General features: G+C 42.2%; 1 protein-coding gene across 1 annotated transcript in view; it reads left to right on the top strand.

Moving 5' to 3' along the window:
- Window positions 1–5846, top strand: part of LOC108094040 — a 33756-nt gene extending 27910 nt beyond the window's left edge. The window contains exons 3-7 of the mRNA XM_017194473.2: window positions 1370–1471; window positions 1990–2098; window positions 3095–3271; window positions 3345–3458; window positions 4506–5846. Of these exons, the coding sequence (XP_017049962.1) occupies window positions 1370–1471; window positions 1990–2098; window positions 3095–3271; window positions 3345–3458; window positions 4506–4645 (642 nt within the window). The 3' untranslated portion in view covers window positions 4646–5846. The remainder of the gene's footprint in view (window positions 1–1369; window positions 1472–1989; window positions 2099–3094; window positions 3272–3344; window positions 3459–4505) is intronic.
- The last annotated feature ends 19541 nt before the right edge of the window (window positions 5847–25387 follow it).

Raw genomic sequence — 25387 nt, 5'->3', positions numbered from 1 at the left:
TATTTAGGAGGAAATCCCTCGATTTGTGCCATTTTCCTCTCCTCTTCGGATGCTTTTGCTGCTGCTGCTGCTGCTGCTGCTGCTGCTGATGCTGCTGCTGCGCCACATTGCGTATACGCCGCATTAAACATTTAAGCACGGGAATGTAATTCGTTTTTATTGGCAAACGCAGCTGATTTAACAATTTCTCCGACGTTCAACTTAATTTCAAGTTGCTTGTTTTCCTGCCAGTGTTTGTTTCCTTTTCGTATTTCGTTGTTCGTATTTCGTATTTGTGGCAGTTTCAGTTTGAGTTTGAGTTTGCAGCGCGCGTGTGTCAATATTTGGGTGGAAAACCCAGGCAAGAAAGTTGAAAGTAACTGCTCGCTCTTGCCTTTTACTTCGTTATTCGTTATTTTTTGTTGGCCAATAAATAAAATCCTTATCAATTGAAAATTGATTGATACACGCGCTTAGGTGCTCGGGTCTGATCCTTTGCAGCGCCAGCAGGAGCACCAAAATCATCATCTTCGTCAGGCAATAACCCCATATGGACAGCTAATAGATGTGTTTTCCTCAAGTTGCACACAGGAAAAATTAGAAAGATTCGTTTTTAGATTTAACAAACAAGAGTTCCTAAATTCTAATTTATTTAAACTGCACTATCATAGGTTTTACCAAACGTTTTTGATCAAAGCATATTGGGCTTGTTTTGCAACATTAATTACTAAAATTCCCCACTTTTAAAATATTAATAATTTTTCTCTCAGTGCTTGGTTGCGTGGCTACATCATCAGCTCCGAAAAAAGTGCGCAAAAAGTAGATGACGAAATGATTAATGGTCATTTAAGATTAGCTAAAGTCACATCCAGCACACTCAGAAAAGGGAAAGTGCGGAAAATAGGAAAAGGGCGAGGCGGCGGACACACGCCCTCCATTTGTTAAGGGGGCGTTTGGGCGAGGATGTGCCCCGCCCATTTGTTTGTTTGTTTGTCTATTTACAGTTAGGTAGCCAATTTGAACTTTGAACCTAGGATCAATCAATCTGCTATTATGTTTATTGTTGCTCTTGCTGTTGCTGCTGTAGTAATTCTTACACGTAATTGCTTTTTGATTTTTTTCCCAAGCGTTTTGTATCTGTGTGCCTTTTTGAAAATTGCATCATCATCAAGTCGTTGTCATCGTCCTAGTCCCGTCCTGATGGATTGGCAAACATTTGAACAAGACAGGGGGGCAGAAAAGGGAGCTCGGACCCATCTTCGGACCGGCATATGTTAAATGTTCGAGCCGAAAAAAAGGGAGTCCTTGAAGCGAACGAATCCCATTGTATTTGGCTAATGGCGCCGCCCTATCTGAGCCGAACCCTCCCTAACACATCCATCTATTTTAGGTATCGTGGATACGTAAAAAGGATTATCATCTGCTTACGGTCGGCTTAACAACCTACAGCAGCGATGAGCGGTTCAGCGCCACGCACTTGAAGCATTCCGAGGTGAGTCCTGCGCAAGAAATTTGCATTGCCGATGGGGGAAATGAGGCGGGGAGTGGGGGAGCGTCTGATTGCATCGGAGCGGAGACTTGCATACGAAATTATATCCCATACACTGGGGGAATAAAAAAAAATTAAACAACTTAATAATTATTTTAAATTATATTTTCCATTAACTCATAAAATTTATAAAGAAATTTGTTTAAATATCAACAAGCAAACTAATCTTTCAAAAAATCCAATTTAAATTAGTCTGAATTGCTATTAATATTATTTTGGTAATAAATTTTGAACAGTGCACTCTCCAATCCATGCCTCCTGCTGAATATTTTCTGCATTGTGAACTTTTGCAGCGGTCGGCCTCGAATAGCCAATACGTGACAAAAATTCAGTGCGGAAAATTGCAAAATATTTTCGCAGCAGAAGCGCAGCAGCAAATTGACTTCGAGGCGGTCCAATGGCCCCCCAATGCTCTTTAATTCTAATCTTTTCTGTGGCCTCTTTTCCTTTTTTGCTTGCAGGATTGGACACTGCAAATCAAATTCGTGCAGCTACGTGACGCCGGCGTCTACGAGTGCCAGGTGTCCACCCATCCGCCCACCTCGATTTTCCTGCACCTGAGCGTCGTCGGTAAGTAGAGGCCGGAATTGCCTCGGTTACGGCTTCGATTTTCCGACTATTGCCTTGCTTGCCATTTCTATTTGCGACTCGGTCTCGGCCAGTGGTGATTTTCTATAATTTCACGCCTTGATGGCTTTTCTGTTTCGGGGTAAACAAATGCCAGTGAAAAGTCTACAGAATTCTCAGCTTAGAGCCCGGTTAGTTTTTGCCACATTTTCGTTACGTTCTGGATGCGCTCAAGCCGAAATTAGAAATGTCCATATGCCAAAGGTGGAATGGGCTTCTTAGGGTTTGGGTACGGTTCGGTTGGGCCTGAAACGGGTTGGATCCCGAGCGGGGTTCTCAAGTTCCAAACTATGTTTCGGGCCAAATGGCAACGACTCAGCAAGTTCTCAACTCATCGCGCTGTCCTTGGCTAACTGACGCACATTATTCTGAATTTAACAAACAATTTACTTTGAATGTGCTGCGCCTAATGGCCTTTTCTGCCGCTTGCCCTCTTGCCCTTTTGGCGTCTTGGCGCTCCACCCGAAAAACAAAGCCACTCTCTTTGGGCCACATACATGGAAACTGATGTGACAGGCCGGCTACACATTTTCCTCTTTGCGCAAAGTGGAGCTGGGCCGCCTGCCAGATGTATTTCATAAATTTGTGGGGCACTTTCGGCGGCTCTGAGCGAAATTGATAACTGTCAGGGAGGCTAACCGATTTAGTCAGATGATAATAAAGGCTTTGACTTTGACTCGACTTGACCCCGGGGAATCTGGCAGATAGCCTTTGAACTGGAAATCTAAATATAGTAGGTTAATGGGATTTGTAAATAGTGTTTAAGTAGAAACTTTTATGACATTGAAAGGGATATGCATTTATTTTTAACAAAGTATGATACTAGTTTTGGGATTTTAGTTTTTGCAGATATATAAATCATTCCTGGTTGTATGCGACTAAAACGCTTATCGATTGCAATTTTTTTTCTTTTTTCAAAAACCCCCATTGATTGGTTAGAAGCCCGCGCCGAGATCACGGGTCCTCCGATTCGATACCTCACGCCGGGCTCAACGCTGCGGCTGCAATGCCGCGTGGTGCAGAATACGGAGGCCTCCGAGTATATATTCTGGTATCACGACAACCGCATGATTAACTACGACATTGATCGGGGCATTAATGTGTCAACGGAGCCAGGTGAGTGCAGGTCGCCCCCTTGTTGGCCTCCTTTCGCCGGGCTTAACCCTTTATCGAATGCTGTCCGTTGCAGACTTTCAATCATCGGAGCTTACCATTCAGCGGACTCGACGCGAGCACTCGGGGAACTTCACCTGCGTCGCCAGCAACACGCAACCAGCCAGCGTCCTGGTGCACATCTTCAAGGGTGAGTGGCAGGGTGAAAATTGCACACAGTATTGGGATAAAGTTTGCGAAGAGAAGTGCACAAAAATCAATTATTAATTACATATATTCTGCAATTAAAATTTGAAGTGGTTCAACATTCACAAAATGTTCATTGTCTTACCAAAGAAAATACATTGATATTCCTGCGGAATTTAATTAGCTGCTAGGAGCAATATTTCATGGAATAATATCAGCTACCTTAATTGGTTTTTACTTTATACCATCAACTTTAATTCCCACAAAAACAACAAGTCTCCTTTGATTTAATAACCATCTCTAAGGACAGCATAACAATGTATTTAATAAAGTGAGGAATGAAAAAATAGCATTCTCCTCCATCTGCACAATCGAGTTAAGCGCGCTGTGTGCCAACGAAATTTCAATTATGTCCGCCGAACGAAATTAAAACTTTGAATAAACAAAGGACCGCTCATTTGGGTAACGGTAATTTTCGTACATCTGTATCTCGGCAGCTGTACTTGCAAACGTATCTGCATCCGGTATCTGTATCCGGTAGCTCTTTTGCAGTTCATATATCAGGCGCGTGGTTCTGTTGGCTAAGAGGGAAAACAATAAAAGTAATTTATGAAAATTACACGGCCGCAAGCATGTGGATTAAAAATGCCCGTGCACAGAGCCCGCCATTTGGCAGGCAAACTGCCATTAAAGCCAGGCCATAAACACGCCGTGCGACAGAGACGGCTAAAAGTGACTATAAGAAAGAGCGAGAGAGAGAGAGAGAGTGAAAGAGAAAGAGGAAGAAAGAGGCTAACACAAACAAAGAGTGCCCACGTAGTTAGTGCCAGTCATAATTTATAAGTTTCTGGCGCGATGAAGCGACGATGCTCATTAGCATTTTGTTGGTTAAGCTCACACTTTTGCCACGTATGTCTGTCTGTGTGTGTGTGGGTGTGTGTGTGGGTGTGTGTGTGGTCTGTCTGCGGGTGTGTGTATTTTTGCTGTGTGTTTTTTAATTAAATTTTTGTGCAAATTTCATTCTCATATTCTCCGGATTTCTCTCCTGCAGGCGACAATCCGGCAGCCATGTATCACGGCCACGTGGGCGGATCCACGAAGACAATGCAGTCCCAGCTGCATATGATTATGATAATCATTGCCAGCGGCTATCGGATATTCCACACGAGTGTATATATGAAGATCGTGTAAGTCCCTGCATCCGCGCCGCATAAGGATTCATTTGTAACTACGTCATGGGCCGCGGAAGGACGAAGCTGGATGCCCGGTTCCCTAGTCTTACATTAGTTACTTCTCCACTACTTGCTAACATACGTACTACCAAACACCTTACACCTAACACCTAACGCCTAAGCCAGAACTATCAGACGAGCGAATCCAACTAAGGAACCCAATCTTTCTCTACATAGCAGGTGTGCATGTAAAGCAGGCAACACTCCCCTTTTATATGTATGTGTGTGTGTGTGTGTTTCGTTAATGTGTAAGTGTCATACTTAACCACAGGATGCAGCTTGTGCCGCACATGTATTATAAAAAGGTCGACTTTGCAGACCACCCAAAGAAATCCCAGAGAGCCTGGCAAATATTTTGTGTCACTTCAAGGATCCCCAGAAGGAAAACCCAGTTATTTCGTAGTTCGGATCCTGAATGTGCTAGCGAGCTCAATATTAAGAACTGACGTGCATTTCCAACCTAGAATTCATAGTTTTACAAGTCCCAGTCTACGGTTAAGAATCTATAGTTTCAGCCGCAAACACTCAATCATTTGACCCTGATTTATGCTGCATTGTACAGACAACCACTTAACTAATTAAATGGATTTAGCTAAAGGAATTTGGTTTTACTCGAGAAATTGCCCTTCGAAGAACTTTCAGATTAAGCTGTAAATAAATTATTTGTTAAAGTAAATTACATAAATAAACTACTACGGTTAAGAGTGGCAAACGGTTATTTGCAAGATCTGCAAACAAATTTAGGAGAGGAAGGCAAAGTTTAAAGGTATTGCAACATTTGGCAACAAGTTGTTAATCAAAAGAGGATAAACCAAAAACAGAAGCGAACAGAGTAATCAAAATAAACTAATTGTCTAACATAAGGATATTTAGCAATTTTTAATTAGTGGACATAACTTTTAACTGTCTTAGCAATGTGCAAACACGAAGCATTGGCGACTAACTAGTGAGAGGAGAGCTCAATCAAAAGCGATTGAACTAAGCTTCTAATGATTGTATGTAAATATCGATTTGTGCAGCAGAGAAATGATTTCTAGCCCGTAAGTCTGTGTAGTTAAATGTAACGAAAATTACCAAGCAAAAACACAAAAAACAGAAAAACCATCATGAGAAAACTGAACAAATAAAACATAATAAAATTATGCAAAATACAAAACCAAGCACTTGCAGTACGACTTTTCTTTCCTTTTTTTTTAAGTCTCGAGCGTGGCAAAGCAATTTCAGAATTTGCCATCTGGGGAGCAGCGCAGTTCATTTTAATCCCGGCTCCTTGACTCGGCTTTCTGGCGAGTTAATAAAACCAAATTGTGTGTCGGGAATGACGATGAAAATAGCGATGACGACGAAGATGGAGATGAAGTTGATGGCCCACTCGGAGCGACACTTGATGGCTGTCCTTTGCATCCTTCACTCTACAAGGAAGCCAACACGAAGGGCTTCGGGGAACTCCTACTAATTAAGTTTACAATCGCCCGCCCCCCCTTCCCCCACACAAAGTTTTCCCTTTCAATGGAAGTTTGATTTGTTGTTAATTTCATTTTTGTCGAATTGCGAAAGGGGGTTTAATGAACCGCCCCCAACAGAGTGCTCCGCTACTAAGCAGTTCAGAACTCGGCTTAAATATTGCGGGAGCTTGCAGCTGCAATGCAATTTGATGGTTATGCGGTTGGCATTCCAACAAGCAAAGCTCCTTGGCCACAGACTCGCACACAAAACACAAACACTGAGACACTAAAACCAAAAGCAGATTGGGCCAAGAGTGAATGTGAATGTGCCAATGGCCAAGAGGCAAATAACAGCAGCAGAACGGCAACAAAAGTTGCCCACAACGGGCAACAGTTTCTGCATACGACCATAAACACACCCTCAAATATATTGTTATTATGTGTTATATGAAAAGCCACTCATGGGCGGTGGGAAAGGGGCGTGGCGATCGCTGCAGGCGGCCAAATAGGAAAGTCGAGTCAGCATGCAAGCCTCCACGGGGATTTGGCGAAGCCATAGAAAAGTTCTGGCATTCATTCAGGTTTATAGAGTGGCCTAATGAAATGAAGTTAGGGGAAGCCACTCCTAAAAACCTTACAAAATGGAAAACCTTGTTAAATATAGTATCAGAATAAAGGTACAACTTTTATTTAATTGTCATACAACAAGCTAGAAAATTGAAATAAAAGAGAGAATATACAATTTACTAAATCGAAGGAATGCCTCCATACGCTAACCTTTAACTAAAGATTAAGTCTTCGCCCACCAATCTTATCCTCAATTATCAAACAACAAAGTGGTAAATTACAGCCTAGAACTCCTTGGAAAAATCCCACTTACCGATGCAAATCCGGAGCATTGTCTGGCCCTAATTCCATTCGGCATTAAATATACATACATCGCCGTTCGGGCATTCATTAAGTCATTCTGCACAGTGAATGGACCACTGAGCAGCAATGGCCAAAAGGCAGGCCAAGTGAGGCGTGAATTTCGGCCATGTCAACGCATTTTGTGTGTGTGTGTGTGTTTGCAAAGAGCCAAACACCCGGAGAAACGGGGCCTGGGGGAAATTTAACAAATGCAAAACGCATTATAAGTGTATTTATGTGCAGGAGGGGATGCGAGTGAGTGTGTGTGTGTGCGAGTGCGGGTGTGTGTGCGTTGGCTGTTGTCGGTCAAATGGGCACACACAATGCGCATACGCCATGTAAGCCATTGTGTTGAGTGTCGGCTCGTGCGGATGCCACAGGAGGAGTCCCGTCTCCTCCGCCCGATGCCTGTCATAAAAATTCCAATTTAGTTTCCAATTGCTTGACTTAAAGTGCTCCGCCATTCATGCGAGTGTTTCGCTTTATGTACGATGTACGATGCACGATGGCACTTCATAATAAACTTAACGACGCACAATTATGCTACAACTTGGCAGTTTGGGCGGAGCGGTGCCACCGGGCGAATGCAAAGCACAGCAATTTCCGACGGCGTTACCCATACGCCCCGTGGCCCGCTTTACATTTAGACGCGTCTTGTAATTCGAAATGACAGACACGTACATCACATCGCCGAGGCGGCCTGTTGAAGCGCCCTCCCAATGGTTTTATTATCGCTCTCGGCCAGAAATCGATAGCCATTGTGTGTGCGAGAGTCGAAAGTACCGAACGAAGAGCCTTTCAGAGCCATCGCCATTCATTAGGGCATTAGTTTTGAGTGCATGGAGCGCACTCCAACTTCAGACCTCGAACTCATCCCTCGACCTCCGCCTTCGATCTCCGTAATCCATGCAACACTTCATCCGACTGCTTCGGAGTTGACCACAATTGAGAGTTTTTCACTTAGTCAAGGCCACAAGTTTATTGATTCGAAAATTGTAGGAACACCAGTGGCTTGGTAATTCGGCAATCAAGTTGTAATTGAATTTTGGTTACGAGAATGAACACATTTTACCTTTTCTAAAACATCGATTTTTAACATTAGGATTCAATCTGAGCCTTCGGTAGCATTCATTAATATTAAACAATATTCCGTTTGATTTTAACCTTGTTTAATGCTTCACTCGGCAATCAAATCAAATCATGAATGCCTCGAAAGCCTCTTAAAGCCCTCGCTTACTGAATGCCCAATTACCGAAACTTTTACTGCTGGCTAAAAGCACTTTAAGTTAACATCTCAACCATTAACTCAAGGTCGCCTCCTGCGCTTTTGTGTGCGCATAATGGAAAACAATTATTTGGCCAACTTCTTACACGCGCACACAAACGCAAGGGGAATACTAAGCACACATACTTGTAGGAAACAGGTTCCGATTAATCGAACCCGATTTAATATAGGTAGGAAAATAGAACCATCACCTAGGCAGCACAATTGGGAAACCGATGACCAATTCAGACAGAAATAGAATAGAATGGCCACTGGGGAAAATTCCAATTCTATAAACGTAAGAGAATTTTATACAACATTTAATGCATTCTTTGTTTTAAAATGAATAAGCAATTATTAATCGATTTGGTTTATGTAAGACTAAAGGCATTTAATTTTTGATTGTTTTGAAGCCTTATTTCTGCAGGGAGATATATTAAATTCTATTTCTTACTGTGTGATGAAAGCTGAGCGACTTTTGGCCATCGCCAGTGGCCCTCGATGGCCATCAGCAGATGTTCGGGGCGTGGCCATATTCGAACTCATTACCACACACACAGATGAGTCTTATTTGCGCTTAGCATTCCCCACGCAAAACTCTTTGATGTAATGAGGGCCAATTAGGCCGGGCTTACAAGTGCACCCGGCCAAAACTAACACTGGTGGGTGGGGATTCTTGTGGGAGGATCGAGCATCTGCTGCGGACACATTGAATTGTTATTGTTATGTTGCAGTTTTGTAGCCAATTACTTGAGCGTGTTCTGCCCTCGACTCCTGTTTTGCGATGAAATCCGTTTAGTTCTGAACAGCTCTGCGTTTGTTTTGTAAGCCGGAGCCAATTATTGTGACAGGACATGGCCTGTTGCATGTTTTGCTGGGGAAAAAACTGGGCGAGCATGCAGTATTCATATAGCAAACAGCCAGCAAAAACATGCACAGCGAACAATATTGGGTACCCGCAATTATTTAGATAACTCATTTAAGTCAAATTAATTAATTTCAATTAGAGTGCCACTTGACTAAACCCTAAATTGGTTGTAAAAACTGCATCTACTTCATCATACGCTTTTGAGTTGTAATTAAAATGATTTAGTAAATGGTTGTTTGATAAAAAGTGACCTCGCCAGAAGTTGCAAATGGATCGAATTTATTAAGCTACCCAATTGAATTAAAATATGCAAATAACACAATTAAGGGCAGTTTTTCATTGTGTGGAAAAAAGTGTGCTAAGCAAATATATTTTTTGCCTCTGGTTGCCCGCCGGTCTGTTTGCGGCCTATAAACAAGTTGTGCGGCGGGAGCAGAAGGCTTTAAAAATAAATTAAACGCCATAAAACAAAAGGATTAGCTGGGTGGCGTGTCCGCAAAAACAGGATCCGGATCCGAACAGGGCCGAGTGGCAGGGGTGGCCATAAACAAAGCGTGGCAATGACAAAACTTAACCCTAAGCAAAAGACAATAAAAGCACTTAAAGCGAGCACCCCACACCCACCCAAACACACACGCAAAGGCACACACACACACATATGTACTGTGTGCCATAAGGAATGGCCGCAATGACCCGGCTAAACATAAACAAAAACGCAAAATGGCGCAAACACGCCGCAAGAGCAGGGAACAAAATGGTGAAAGGGAAACCAGTGTAGCGCACATGAGAGATATGAACTAGAAATAAACAAATATTTCGCATTCGGAGCGGGCCAAGTGTGTCTATTGGCCCTTTTCCTCCTGCTCGCTGTGAAATTAGTTGGCAATGATAAAGATAAGTAACGTGAAATATGCGGCCCTCGCAATGTGTTTTCCACCCGGCAAGGACCATTGAATTTCCCGGCTCACTTTTCTTTTCTTTTCCTTGCTGTACTGTCGCCATATTTGCCTTGCCAAAAGGGAAGACAGCGTACAGTTTTATGACGCTGATTTCTCTTTCCTTCTGGCCAGAGACATTTGCATAGAAAGGACATAAACGCCGCTCGGCAAACTATGGCGAACCCGCTGAGAATTCCACATAATTTAGCGGACAAAGGGAGATGATGCGAAAGGGGTTCGCAGTTTGCCGGCCATAAACAACATTTTAATTAAATTGCCCAATCGAAAGTTCTCTGTTTGCGCAAAGCCTAAATTAAATATGAAATCAAGTGTGTGCACAGTGCAGATTTCACTCGCCTATCAATCAAACGTCGCTTAAAATGCTAGGCAATTGTGCGGAAAACAAATAGATAAATTCATTTGCGAAATGCTGGCAAAAAATTCCGGGCTGGGCTCCTAAATAATTGAAATGCAATCAGGCTCGAGGTTTTGTGTGGACGTATCAAATCTGAAATACCCCCGCAATAGTTCGATGCATTTGCCATGCACATAAATTAATTTAGATGTAACAAATGTCCTAGCAAAGTGTCACTAACTCGACTCAATTTAAGGCTCATCAAATATAAAAACTATAAACCTTTTCATCGAGGCAGGCAGGCTCTTCGTTGGCTCTTCTTCGGCCATAAATAATTTAATAAGGCTCTCTGGCAACTCAATTGGATTAAATCCAGAAGCTGTTGAGTCCGAGAAAAGGGACAGGAACATGACACTCGGACGCAATTTACATGGCCAGAACGTGCTGAATCTGCTGCCGCATCTTGACCCGGCTCAGTGTCGACCGAATGCAGTTGCCGTTACCGTTGCAGTTGCAGTTGCTGTTGCAGTTGGCGTTGCAGTTGCTAATTGGCCAACACTTTGGCGTGAAGGGGGATGGATACTCGTATCTCGGCGCTTCCAACGCATTGATTTTGCATAACTCCCAGCTAAATGGGAATGGGCTGATGGCTGATGTGGTTTTCCCAGCATCAACAGATTTCGCATTTTGGGTTATTTGTCATGCACGACGCCACCTTATCGTTGTTGTTGTTGCTGTTTTTGGTTGTTGTTATTGTTGTTGGTGTTGTTTGTGTGCTTTTGCTGCACGTCATCATGATGCTCATATGCATACAGCATCGCAGATTGTTGCCACGCCCGGTGGCGTTGCACATTATGATTTGTGTGTTAGTTAAATTGCCATTACGGGCCAAATCACATTCCAAGCCCAGCAACGAATGCATATTCAAATCGTCTATATACGCGTGTGTGTGTGTGGTCGGTTCAGGGATACTCTTTTGGTCCTTTTTGGGTGAAAAAGACTCAAATATCATATATTCGGAAATAAATAACTATTAAATTTACGTTTCATGCATGTTAGGAATTTGTTCTGCATGGACAACAGATTTGTTTTGCATGTTAATTGCCTGCTAGCTATTGTTATAATAAAATTTTGAGCCTTAGAATGGTAATAAGATTCATGAGTTTTCACATACATTTTAGGTGGATTTATCTTGGTTAAAAATAAAGTTAGTACAGTATAAAACATTTCATTTAATAATAAAATTAAATTCTTTATATGGAGTGTAACTAAGCCATTTAAAATGCTGAGCGTAAATTATAAATTATTATTTCGGCATCTCTGGTTATAATAAGCATAATTGCAGTGGCCAAGGTGTTTTATTTGTTTGGCAGAACACACAGCTGGGGAATCCGTCCAGAGTCATTAGGCAACTGTTGGCAGACATTAGGGGAATAAATTATTTGCGCCTTGGGACCTTGGCTTGATGAGCTCCATTAAATGCTGCAAATGCCAAGCGTGGCTGGCGGTTCGAGAAATCAATTTTACAATAATTCCTTGCGCTGGCAAATCATAATGCAATCTCCGATATTGACATTCTCAGATTGCTGCTGACTGGCTGACTGGGTGACTTGTTTGCCATCTGTTTGTGCTGCTATTTGCCAGGGAACTGGAGTTTCGGGCTCGGTTTATGCATGTGGCCACACACAAAATTCCAAAATTGCACAAGCGCTGGGCAAACACACTCCAGAAGTGACTTTTCGAACCGGGCTTGCAAGCAATCGAGTGCTCGCCACATGGCAAATAATCAAATCTGCACTCGGCGTTGTGCGGATGCAGCGCAAATCCAATTTCAAAGATGTTTGTACTTATTTGCTTGTGGCTTTTCCCGGCAATTGCAGCCGCCTCTCGTCTGCCAGGACCTCTGGCACTATATTATTATCTCGGAATTATCTGCAGTTTACTCCCTGAGCTTTGCCCAATTGCAACGCGGCTGGCATTAAAAACAATCCGGCGCTTAGCTCAAAGTGAAACTTAAATAGAACCTCCCCATGCCTGGCTGGTTTCAAATTCCCATGATTTTTTGTTTATTTTCCTTCCAGTGGGTTGGTTGACAAGCGGCAAGTTAGGGAGATATTCTGACAATTTCTGTAGCATGCTTACGAACGCACTAACAAGCACTGCGTGCCGGCAAACAAAAAGTAAAATTGCTCTCCACAACAAAGGATGAGAGTGTGTGTGTGTGTGTATTTGTGTGTGCTCCAAATACCAGCTCAAGTATTCCCAGACACGCTGCACACACACACACACGCATACAAACAGGATATGAGGGATATGGAGCTCCAGACTGCAGATCCTGCGAGGCAAACAAAACATAAACCCAGACTCAGACTTAGGACCAGAACCAATCCCTCCTCTTGGCCAAGATTGAGATGCTCTGCTCGGAGCAGATGTTGGCCAGGCCAAGGGCTCTGGCTGGGGTGTGTCAGCGGTTAAACTGCTAAACGCTTTTTGGCACCTTAACAAGGAAAACAGCTGCAGCGGCGGCGGCAGACAAACAAAATATTGTTACCCGGAGAAATTGCTAGCAAATAGAAAGAAACGCATAAAAAAGCACAATAAAAAGTAAAGTTTCCCGGCTCTCGCCCTGTTTTTGCTGTTGTGGGCCCGGCCAAAATATGTTATTCGGGTGAAAGTGGTCGTAAAAAATTGGGAAAATGAACTGTAAGTGTTTCGCTATGAATTTTTTTTGCGGATGGAGGAAAATTGTATTTCATAAGGGAAAGCTCGTAAAAGTACAGAAATTGCTCAATCATTTTTAATTCCTTTCATTTTTTTCACAAGTAACTTAGTTGGTAGTTTATAGTTAAATTCCCTATAAATCTGCATTATTAGTTAATTTTTCATTTTTGATTTTTTTTTTTTCATTTTTATGATGAAACCCCTATCCAAATTTCCGAAATATGGGTTTGCTGAAAAGCGACCAAAATTCATTACTTCTGGGGGCTTAACTTTTCTTATTTTCATCCGATTTTAAAGTGACATTTCTCTAAATGATTGTATTTCAATTCTGTAACCAACTGCATCATTTGTAAATTTTTTATTTTTTGGCCTATTTTTTTCATTTTCCATTTGAGATAGTGAAACATTAATTTCAAATAAGTAATTGTAAAGTGAAATTTTATCTCTCAAGAATACAATTCCTTTGCTTTCAATGTTTTTATCTTTGTGTTATCTCTTCCATTTTCAATACAAAAATAAATGCCTGAACACAGCCAAAGGACTCGAGTCCTTTGGGATTATTTTCGTTGGCAGGTTAAATCCAAGTTTATCATCTCATTCCTTAACTTTTCTTTTTCCTTTGTCCCAACTTTTTGTCTCAGCTAACTTTTATTTTTGGCCCAGACACGTGTTGTGCCAAGCGGTTTGTTCACCCTGTATTTATATGCATTAAATTTGCAAATTTCTTTAATTGTGCATTAAAGCGTTAATGAGGGGATCAACGGGATATGCAACGTGGTCGGTGTCCAGTCGACGACCCACATTCGTGACCCGGCAACTGACCGCGTCGCTATCCGCAACTATCCGCACCAAAAACCATGATTGATAACATCTCCAGGACACTCGCAAACACGTGGCCACCGTGCGTGTGTGCGAGCAGAAAAGGGCCACACAGGGAGAAAAAAGTATTAAATATAAATACAATTAATACATACATTAAAATGTTTTCGAATTCTTTAGGCCATTTTCTATGATTTTTCTGTAAATATAGATTATCCAGTAGCTTCAGTATGTTCAATAAAGGTTAGCCAGAACCTATCATATTTTGTTTTATATTTTTAAAACAAAACATTGCTTCCTAAAGTTTCCAAAAATTTATCCAAAAATGCAACATCCTTTTAAAATCGTTATTCTCATTTATATTTTTTGGCCTTGTTTCTTTCACATCTTCATCTTTGTTTCTCAGTGCTGTCATGGAAATCCAGCTCGCCCGCTTGGTCGCCGTAGTTGATGGTTGCCACCGCTCGTGGACGCTGTCCCCTTATCGCAGCACTTAAAATTGCACTGCCATGTGTCAGGAGCCAGTCCAAGCCAAACCAAACCGAAAACCAGGACCGATTCGGGTCCGGAGCGACACGTGTAACTGGCCGGTTATATCAGCATCCCGATGGCAGTGCATTGTGTGCTGCTCTGCGTTATGCTTTCTGGCACCTTTTCCGAGCGGGGAAAAGCGGGTGGGGGAAAAGCGGACGGGGCGAACGTGATTATTATTGCATGCGGTGCCTGCTGCTGGTGGCAGATTTTCATATTTAATATTTCGACCGCCACCGCAGCTTAAAGCAATCACCATCGCAAGGCCGCTCAAAGTGAGGCTGAATCAAGTTCACATCAGGCGGAGAAACAAAAACATTTCATGCAATTTGCACTTTCGAGTGGCGTGAAATGTCGGGCTACAAAAGGGGAACAAAGCGGCATTCCTGCTCTCCTTGCAGGAGGAAATGAGCCTGAAGCCCGCTGGGGATTTCAGCTCGGACTCTCGGCTGCACTGGACCATAAAAAACAATGCGGCTGAGTGTAATAAAAACTAAGTAGCTTACAGGCTCATTGCCCTGCCCCCAGCAGATGTACAGGAAGAAAAGTGAGCTTGGTTTTAGGAAAACTACTTTAAATTAGGGAAACTAATTCTTTCTAAAAGAAAGGAAGGGAAATCAGATGAAAACCTGTTGGCGTTCTGAAAGAATATAAATTGTATTCGCACAAGGTTATCTTTTTTAAATACCCCTATTGATATTTATGATCTCTGTTTTTAATCACTTTGGCTTGCGCTTTTTCCCTCAGTGCAGTCCCTTCAAGTGAGAAGTTTTGGCTGCGAGTAAACATTATGCAAAATTCAGGCCCATCGTCTGTCCTTCGTCCTGCTCTTGTTTTTGTTGTTGTTGTTATTACTGTTGTAGCTCCTTACTTAACGTTTGTGTGGGCGTGATTGTTTTACATGCTGCAACATGGCAGTATCCCCTCCCCGTCACCCCCCTCCCTCCCTTCAGCACCGCTCCCCGTTTTTCACGCTCTGCGACACGGTGAGAATGTGTCTCTAATAACCTAACGTGCTGCTCGCATTAAATATGCTAATTTTTACAGGGAACACATTCCCGGGCAATGCCAGCAGGAAGCTGGTGGTGCCACTCTTCCCCACCCCCCTCCCCCCCCTGCTTTTCCCCTCCCCATCCAATGCCACCTGCCAGCATTTATAGTTCTCCTTCAGCGCCATAGCATCGCCATCATCATCAGGCGTATTATTTGCCACAACAGGAGCCGCACGCATATTAAATGCGAGATGATGTTGTAGCTGCCATGTTGCTCCCGTTGACATTTAGCGGCTACAACAAATGGCTCGGCGGTCTGAGAATTGGACCTTGGGAGGCGGAGCCCTGCCAAGGACCCACTCCCCCACAGAAATTGAGAGAAATTACGCTGCAAATTCCACCTGAAAAATTAGAAGCATTTTTTTTTGCGCTGTGACAAGATTTTGCCCACGCTCATTTGTTGGCCTTATCCCCATGGCCAGAAGCCCAAATGGGTATGTTAACTTTGTTTTCCGCATTTTTTATTCATGGAAATCTATGCTTTTGACTTAAATTACCCGCCTAATGACATAAAGCAAGCGGCAGAGTTTTAATTGATATAATTTTGATTAAGTGCAATTATGTAAGTTATTTTTAGCATTTTATAATGTTGTAAACATAAATCAAAAACATAATTAGCTCCATGGTTGTCGAAAAGTTTTAATAGAATATTAAATGTTCAAGAGATGTATTTAATACCAATTTTAAAGCATGAATATTATACCCTATTTATTTTATGAATTTTTTGCTTTAAAAAAAACCTTTATATTTTTCGTTTTCCCCTTCGATTTGCAAACTGTAATCAAACTAACTGCATGTGCACATAATTCTCTCTGGCAACATAAACATAATATTTAATCTCCAACAATTCCCAGTAAATTGCAGGGTATGCAGGACCGCACGTCGGAGGTCCTTGGAATATCGTTAGCTCCCCTCGTCGACGTCGTTGTTTTTCCGCCACGTTGTCGTTGCCGAAGTTGTTTGTTGATTTTGTTTTGCGCGCTTGTTTTTATGCCAGAAATATTCAAATTATGCCAGGCCAAAGGTTGTGGACTCTGCCACGCCCCCAGACCGCCCACGAGCCCCCTCTTTCACAGCTTTTGGCTCAGTGGCTGACATCATTGTCAGTGAATTAAAAACGTCATAGGGGCTTATTTAAATAAATTATAAGCACATCCAGCAGGGACAACAAGCTGGAGGGGGAAGGAGGAGGGGGAGGGGGAAAACAGGTGAGTGGCCCGGCAGCTTGGGCGCTTTCAATAAAGGTAAATAATTCATCACATAAGTGGGGCTTATTAGCCAAAACTCGCTCTTAAGACATTAGAAAGCCATGTGGGAAGCAACAGCCGGCATCGTCGGAATTCACAAGTTGCTTCAACTTGGCCTTGGAATTCCTAAAGGAAATTAACAAAGCTGGATGCTGAACTCTCCTTTCTCCAACGAGTTTTATACACTGTATCTTGTTCACCTATACACATATATATAAAGAGATATATATACATATCTCTCCTGGCCCCGGGCTGCTTGTCAAACTTTGGAAAGCAAGCGAAACAAAATTACCCACCTCGATTCGAGTGGCACAAGAATGTGAACTCGAATCAGAATAAGAAAAACAAATTCTCTTACTTCGTTTTGGCCTGGCTTTTATTTCAATTGCTGCGGCGGTTCAGTTGGCCGGAGTTAACATTTAAAGTGCCAATAATCGCAGCCGAAAATGCAAACGAAATGCAGAACGTGCCTTCGTCGAGGTCCTCAGGTGTCTGCGTGCTTATCGCCCTGCACTCGCCTGTTGAGTTCTTTCCAGGATGCACCGGGCCAGCAGGGATATGCGCAGTGTATACTTACACCGTGGGAAAAATATTGCAGGTTTGTAAAGTGTGTTAAGTGGGGTGAGAGGTTTACTTAAGAAAAGATATGAAAGATTGGGATAAAAACACCACAAGTCAACAAAAACATGTATCTAAAAAAAGGAATGTGTAAGTAATAATAAGTATTAAAAATGTTTAATCAGTTAATACAAAAACAAAACCTTCACATAACGTTGACAAAGTTCAAATGTTACTTAGATAAAAAAGTTCACGTACACAACATTTTCATTACATTTTCTCAATAGTTTTTTTTAGTGGCTTAGTAAGTGAAGGGAAAATATGCAATGCAGCTAGCGCCAAACAATGGGAAAAGTGAAAGTAACGCTCCATTGTTATCCGACCGACAGGATGAGCCTGGCGCAGACTTCTTCTGCTTCTGCTTCTGCTCCTTGCTGGTTTTGATCCTGGAGCTCCTTTAGCTGCCAGCACAATTGCAAAAAGATAAACTTGGCCAAAGGGGAAAGGGAAAAGCGAAGGCGGAAGAGAGGAGCTCCTTCAGCCGTTGTTGGTGAAAGGCAAATCTCACAACAATTTGGGTCAAACAAGCAAATTGCATTCTGTTTAGTGCCCCGATGTTGCTCCCTTTCCCCTTTCCCCTTTCTCCTTTCTCCTTTCCCCCAACCCCCTTTACTTTCTCTTTTTCCTGCATTTGTGGGTGCAATTGGTTTGGCTCCTTTGGGACTGCGATTTGCATTGAGAAGAATCGCAGGGAGTGGCAAATATTTGCCAGAAACCAGAGAAAAATGGGTTTAACTGCCGCTTAAGATTTATCTGCAGTTGCTCATTAAATTGCAGGACGCCTTTCAACGCCAAGAGAAGAGGGAGTGGGAGCGTGAAAAGCGGAAAACGCCGCCAGACGACAGCTGGCAACTTATGCAAATTTCCCATGCAATTGAGACGAGGTCCTCGCGAACTTGAGCGTTCGTAAGTGTGTGTGTGTGAGTGTGCCTGAGTGTGTGTTTGTGTGTGTGTAATGTAGTGGTAATGCAGTTGCCAAAGGACCCTAAACGACGAGAGCAAAGGATGAAAGTCAGATCGAATGTAAATTGCTTTTAAAGCTGAAGGAGTCGTGAATGCGAAATGCTAAAATAACGAACTTGACGCAAATCCGCGACAGCATATGCACTTGATGAGATTCGGATCGATCGCAAATCAATTACGGCCTTGGGAACCCAAGAGACTATTATAGCCGTATATTTGAACTTTGATATATTCCTGCTCACTTAAAGAGTTTTAACATAGTATACACTGTTTTCATGAATATTTCTTAGGCAAATGCAAACAAGCCTTAAACAAATGTTTAGATACAATTTCGCTTACGGCCTATTTATAAAGTGAAATAAATGCCAGCAAATTGTTACTGCAGCTTCTGGGAAATTCAGTAATCAGATGAAATTGTTCGCCTTTTTCAAGCACATATATCTCGCACCAAATCAAACTATATCACCTTGTCAAAGCGCTGCGCAGTCGAGCATTTAATCTTTTCAAAATACACGAAATACGATGCCGTGCAATAGGATATCACACACTCGCAGACACAGAAAACCCGGTGAAACTCAGTGAAGGTTTTGAGAAAATTTAATCAACGCACTTGGCGACAAACAAAGCAAACAAAGGCAACAATGAAAGGCAACTTATGTGGCACTCACACACTTGCACACTCGCACTCGCACTCGCAGGTGGATCCATTTAAAAATGCTTAGCAAACAGACACCCACACTCGGGCAAACAAGGAGTCGGAAGGATTCATACACACCCACCCGCAAACCCACACGCACACACACACACATCCTGCGACGACGACGAGTCAAAGATATTTGATATTTTTTAGCATTAAGGTTGTTTTCTCTTCGTGCCTGTGCGCTTTTCAATAACATGAAAGTTCTCCTCACTGTTTGATGGAAAATTGTAACGACACTCGCAGACGCACAACGGAGGTCAAAACAATAGTTCAAGGTGTCTAAGCCGTCAAGCGGAAAGTTAGGAGTATACAACACCTACACTTTTGTAAACAAAACACCAGACACAGAAAAAGTAGTAGAAAAACTAGAAGGTTGATATAAAAGTAGTTATTAAGATTTTCGATCTGAAGTCAGCTTACGTTTTACAAAGAAGATTAATCAACAAAAAGTAAAAAATATATTTATGAATATTTATAATTATAAGGTGATAATTAAGAACAAAATTCGAATTTAGAAGTTTCTTGTGGAGCACTGACATGTATACCTTTTGATGACACTACGATGCCATCGTTTTATTGTGCTATGTAAATACTATCTTTTTGCCACCGCATCTGTATCTCCAATGACATGGCGACAGAAACAACAATTTTCTTGTTAACTCAGTCAGTCCCAACACCTGCGATGTCGATGTCGCTGATGTGGTAAGCACCTTACAAGACGAGCCCGCTGCGACCGCAGAATCAGCAATGACATCAAACGTGGCAAGGAGAAAAAGAGGAAGCCGAGATGTTGAAATTTTATGTGCCCCCACAAACGGGAATCGGGAATTGGGAATCGAAATGGCATCGAGTGCGAGGCACACATTTGCGCCGAGAGTCGGACGGGGAAACCTATTGGAAATTTAGACAAATCTGCCAGAGGGCCTAATGATGTCAATGACATGCTCGGCCGAAAACAGCGGAACACCGAAGGGTGTAATGAACGAGGCGTTCGGCTGGGAACTTTCCAGGTGAGTCACGTACGTAATTAGCCACGCGGCACGTGGCCAAACGTGGAAACAACCTGTGGCACCGGCACATGAATGGAAAGCCACTTCGCTGCCGATTGCGATTATCCAAGCATGGGCTTTATCCGTGCAGCAGCTCCAGAATCAACAGCAACAGTAGCAACAGAAGCAAAAGAAGCAGCAACTGTTGCATCACCACAACAACATGCTGCACTCGGTTGATTGGCTTCGTCGCTGGAAGTTTCCAATTAGAACTTTATGGATTTTATGTAAACAAATGGTCTTTGAAATGTGGATTTAATATGTACATTTTATAACACAGAAAATTTATTTAAATTAAACAAAGTGTTTATAAGACACTGTACAAATTATTTAAAATTCAATTTCAGCACAACCAACTTCTAAGAATCTTTAAATTTAATTTAATTTCTAGTGCTTGGTTCCTTTTCCAATTTTATTTAAGGTGATATCCCTGACTTTCTATGAACTTAAGTTATATTTTTTCTTTTTGTTCTTGTGCAGCTTGAGCGGATGATTGGCCCTGCGATGTCCCGCTGTTTGGTGGCTGGGAGGTTGTCAAAGGCAGCAGAGGGCCGTCCTGCAGCCACCCACTTTCCCTGCCACTCGGACCCTCTCGCGTTCAACATGCTAATTACTTAAGGCGACAGTTGAGCGTGGCCAAAAGGGGGTTAAAGGGGGCTAAAAGGGGTGCAAGGGGAAGGCTTGGAAGGCAGTAGGAAAAAGCCCATGCCGAATGCACAGCTGACAAAATGGCTATGAGGATAAGCCTGGCAGGAGGTCTCGACTCGGCTCGACTACACTCGCAAGTCAACTGCACAGCTTGACTGCAGGACGAAGAAAGGATCGCAGGGAGAAGAGGGGAAAGGGGAGGGAGTGGGGAAGGGGGAAGGCCAAGGCACACAATGCCCGTATAAAGTCGACTTGAGATGCGCAGATTATCCTATGTAGGCACTTAACATGACGCAGGCGAGGGCCAGACAACTCCAGTGGCAATCCCAAGTCCCCGGCCAAATGGGCCAAGTCAAGTGAGTTGGCATTAGGGTAGACGAGCAGCAAGCAGCGAGCAGCCAGCGAAGCCAACTTGCCGCATGTGGCAGACTAAGTTGCACAGAGAAAAAAGGCTCCACTGACTTAAAAAATTTTGGGGGATACAATGCATTGTGAGTATAAAAATATACATGATTATTCCAAAATGGTGAACACGTTTATGCATTCTAAGAATATAAAAATATGGGCTTCAATCTATTTTATATTTATAGGTATTTATAGAACCCCTGCTTAATACCTTGTATTTCCGAGAAATTCGAACCCCTTAAGGATTTTCTTTGTGTGGCATAATGGGGTGTTCTCCGCCTCCTTTGCGCCGCAGGATGGCGGAAGCATAATAAATAAGCAAGTGTGCAAGCGGAAATATTAAGCAGTGGTCGGGGATGCAGCTCGCCACACAACCGCTGTGCCACAATGAGCAGAAAGGAACTCATTTCGCCTGTCACGACTTGAACCCCGACATTTGGCCATGCGGCAAGTGCAACAAATGCAGAATGCGGCGATGCACAAATGCAGAAAAGGCGCAGATCCACAGATGCACACGCCGATGCCCAGATGCTGTTGCATGCTTCGAGGAAGCTCCGTCTGATTGCAGGGGAAAATCAAGATGGAATCCAAGGACAGGGGAAGGCGGCACAGACAGGCGGAAGTGCTCATTGTTGCCCTGCCAATGGAAAAAGCCAGAGATACCACTCATAATTCACAGGCCGCATGACGCAATGTCAACATTCTGCTTCCGCCGGGGGAAGTTGGGGAAAAATAAAAACACGAAAGTATTCCTTGGTCGAGGTGGAAATTAAACACTCTCTTGGCCAGGCCAAAAATCCCTTTGTACTCTAGCTTTATGGTGGTAAACGTTTAAGGAATTTAATTGGTTTTAAAGGGAAATAAATAGCATAACAGCTAACGGAGGAAAATATTTTCGTTGATAAATACTTTGTCACATTTTTGTAAAGAAAACAAATATTAAAGATATGTAAAATGATTTTTTCCTTAATGATGGGGCGACCTTATGGCCCAATTTATTTGGCGCCTATTTAGCTCAGAGCTGCTTTTATTCAGAAAGCCACAAATATGCTTTTCGAAGGGCCTCCCCCATTCACTCAGAAGCCCATCCATAGTCATGCTAATTTTATTCAAATTCTATGAGGGTATCGACGATTCAGCAGGGGAAAAGAATCGGAGCATTTGTTGCTGGTACTTTATGCTCCAATTAGTAGCTTCCGACAACGTCTCAGAGCTCAGAGCTGAGAACTCGGTTTCAGATTCAGATTCGGACACCGATAAGGGTACGGAAAAGTTGGGGGCCGGGGAAAGGCCTTCTTTTGTGGCATTCTGTGAGAACGGAAATCAAATAATATTTTCATACTGATTTATGAATCTATTTGCACAGGCAACACAACGGACTACCGGCCCTGGCCATTTGCATGTGATTCATGCTCTGAAAACCATGAATGATTATATTTGCCAGCCCCGGCTGTGAAATCCAAGACTCTCCGGGCACAAATATAAATGACTTTGGTTTGGACCGGCCGCTGGCTGGGAGTTTATAACTAGCATCAGATTATTAGGACCACTCCAAGGCCCGTGGGACCACCGGAGCTCCTTTTTCCCACCAGCCAGCAGCCAGTAGCCACCAGTCACCAGTCGTCTCCTCGCCACGAAATCCTTTTTCGGTTTCAATATTTATTTGTGGCCTCAGCTGGCATTTCTCAGGCCATGCAAATTGTTTTCCAGCCCGACATTATGTTGTCATGCCTCGGACTTTGAAAGAATTTGTAAAGCTCTCCTAGTTTGCTTACAGATTGCATTTATCGATGCTCCTCTTCAAGCGATTCGAGTTAAGTGCATAAAACCAGTTGCGTTCGGTATTTTTCGTTTATTTAATTTTGGTGCGCTCGACCAAATAAATATTCTTTATCGATCTGAAATATGCGTGCGGCTGTGCAATGACAAATTAAAATTTAATCTTGCCATAACAGGATCTAAAAATTTAACATTTGCCCCAGTGGTTCAGTTATTTAGCAGAATAAATATTGAACAAATTTTTAATTGGTTGGGCAATTCAAAAGCTTCTCCCCTGGCCAAAAATTTAACTGAATTAAAATAAGTTTAAAGCCTTTAGATAGCAGACATAATCAGAAATCAATTTTTCACATGCCCCCAACTTGTTTTACATCAACCAAAGGCGATTCAAACAAGTTTCAAGTGAGTAACTATTTGCAAATATTTATTTGAATGCACGCCCGGGGAAATGTCACCGACACTTGTCGGAAAGAGCAGATTCTGAATCAAACTGGAGTGGAAAAAAGTGCAAAATGAACCCAACTGGAGGATGGGGCAGGCGCACAAGTGAAAAGTGAAATGTTAAGCCAAAGGAGAGTGGAGCAATGGAAAAAAGCTAGTGAAATACAACTGTATTCCACACACTAAATGTCGCCATTTGTTATTGCTTTCTAGATGCTCCTCCTCAGTCCAAAGACGACTAAAAAAGTGAGACGAACCAAGTCGAGTGGCAAGCTGAGACGCATCTTGCTACACAGAAAGAAATGCTTCCATACGTATTTAACAACATTTTCTAATCATATTATTCAACCAACTTGTTTAGCTGCTAAATTAAAATCAACAATTTCCATAAAAAAACTGAGTATATAAACACCTTTAAGAAATTCTAATTAAGAAGCACTTTGACTATTTAATTGCAGCTAAAACTATCTAATATACGCTATCCTATAATTAAGAATTTTTAAGCACGCTAAACATATTTGCGGGTATATGAAAATCCCCTAATATTTTTCCATCATGCACTTGCCCCACCCACATTGCATCAAATGCGGGCTGTGTGGCAAGAAAGGCAGGAGCTGCAGCACGTGTCAGGACTTAGGAGCAGCCTTCCGCTCCCCGGTATCCTGCAGCCATGGCAACTCTCTCAATTGCTGTCCGGTTCATGTATGCTCCAGTGCCCCAGAATCCCAACCCGAACCCCGGCATAAACAATCGCATTTATGTGTGTTTCATTTTGATTTTCAATACCACGCAAGACGAGGGCAAAACAGCTAATAGAAACTTTTAGAAATCGCCGTAAAATCATGTAAAATAGCTTGTCGACCGGAGATTTTAATTCAGAAAAGGGATATTTATAGAAATTTCCTAAAAGCTTGTTCACATTTTAGACAGTTAAAAAATATATTTGTTATATAATTTTAGCCTCTATAGAATTTACCAAAAATTTAAGGCAAACAACTTTTGAACAAGAACTTGGAAAAGAATTTATTAAAGCTTTAAAAGAATCAGAGCGCAAACATTTTTTCTTCATTTTGGGGAGAACCATTACAAATTGGATTTATTTAAATACCAGACAAAAGAAAAAATGACAGAAGTTTGGAAAGGGGAAAATCTTAAATTGTATTCTTTTAAATTTAAATTTGCCTCAATGTCATTTTAATATCCAAGAACAAATATTTGGCGAAGCAACATAAAAGTTAAATCAAATATCTGCAGGCTTTGAAAATAAAATGTAGAATTTTCATAAGCAAACAAGCCACATTGCATACGGCTTATTAGTTTTAGCTGTCACTTCTGCTGACCAGTTTATGAAGATATATACCCGACAAATTCTTTATCATTTAGAGTGTGATTTGGCGGTGGACAGGACAATAAATACTAATAGCCAAAATAGCCGGCAACACATAAACCATCGCTGAGAAAAGTAATTCCCACTAGAAGGGCAAGTAATAATCAACATCAAATTGCCTCGTTTCGAGTTCCAGTTCCAATTTGGGGCTTCTTCTTTTTTTTTTTTTTTTTTTTTTTTTTTTTTTTTTTTCATTCCCGGGTCCTCAGTTTCGGTTTCGGTTTCGGTTTCATTTTCAGTTCCAGTGCAAAGACTCACTCAAGTTCATTTATTTTTATTGTTTTCGGAGCTTTCGGCGACAATTTATGGGCCAGCGAAACACAAGGATATTTATGTTGGTAGGTTTTGTCCGTATAAAATGGCGAAACTTATGTATATGGCCAGCCGGAACTTTATTTTATTTATATTATATTCTCGTACTTTGTTTTCAATGGGAAGTGCAGGCGGGAAAACAGAGCGAGGGCAAAGGAAAAGCGGAAAATCTACGTGGTGAGTGCACGGCATTCAATGAGAGCGAAGAACGAATAATTTACTTTTCTCCTTTCTCGGCTAAGCAGCCAGC

Source organism: Drosophila ficusphila, unplaced genomic scaffold (genome assembly GCF_018152265.1).
Source record: "Drosophila ficusphila isolate 14025-0441.05 unplaced genomic scaffold, ASM1815226v1 contig_414, whole genome shotgun sequence".
In the NCBI taxonomy this organism is placed as follows: domain Eukaryota; kingdom Metazoa; phylum Arthropoda; class Insecta; order Diptera; family Drosophilidae; genus Drosophila; species Drosophila ficusphila.
The sequence above is the reverse complement of the archived record's forward strand: the minus strand, read 5'-3'. Positions and strand labels throughout refer to the sequence as shown.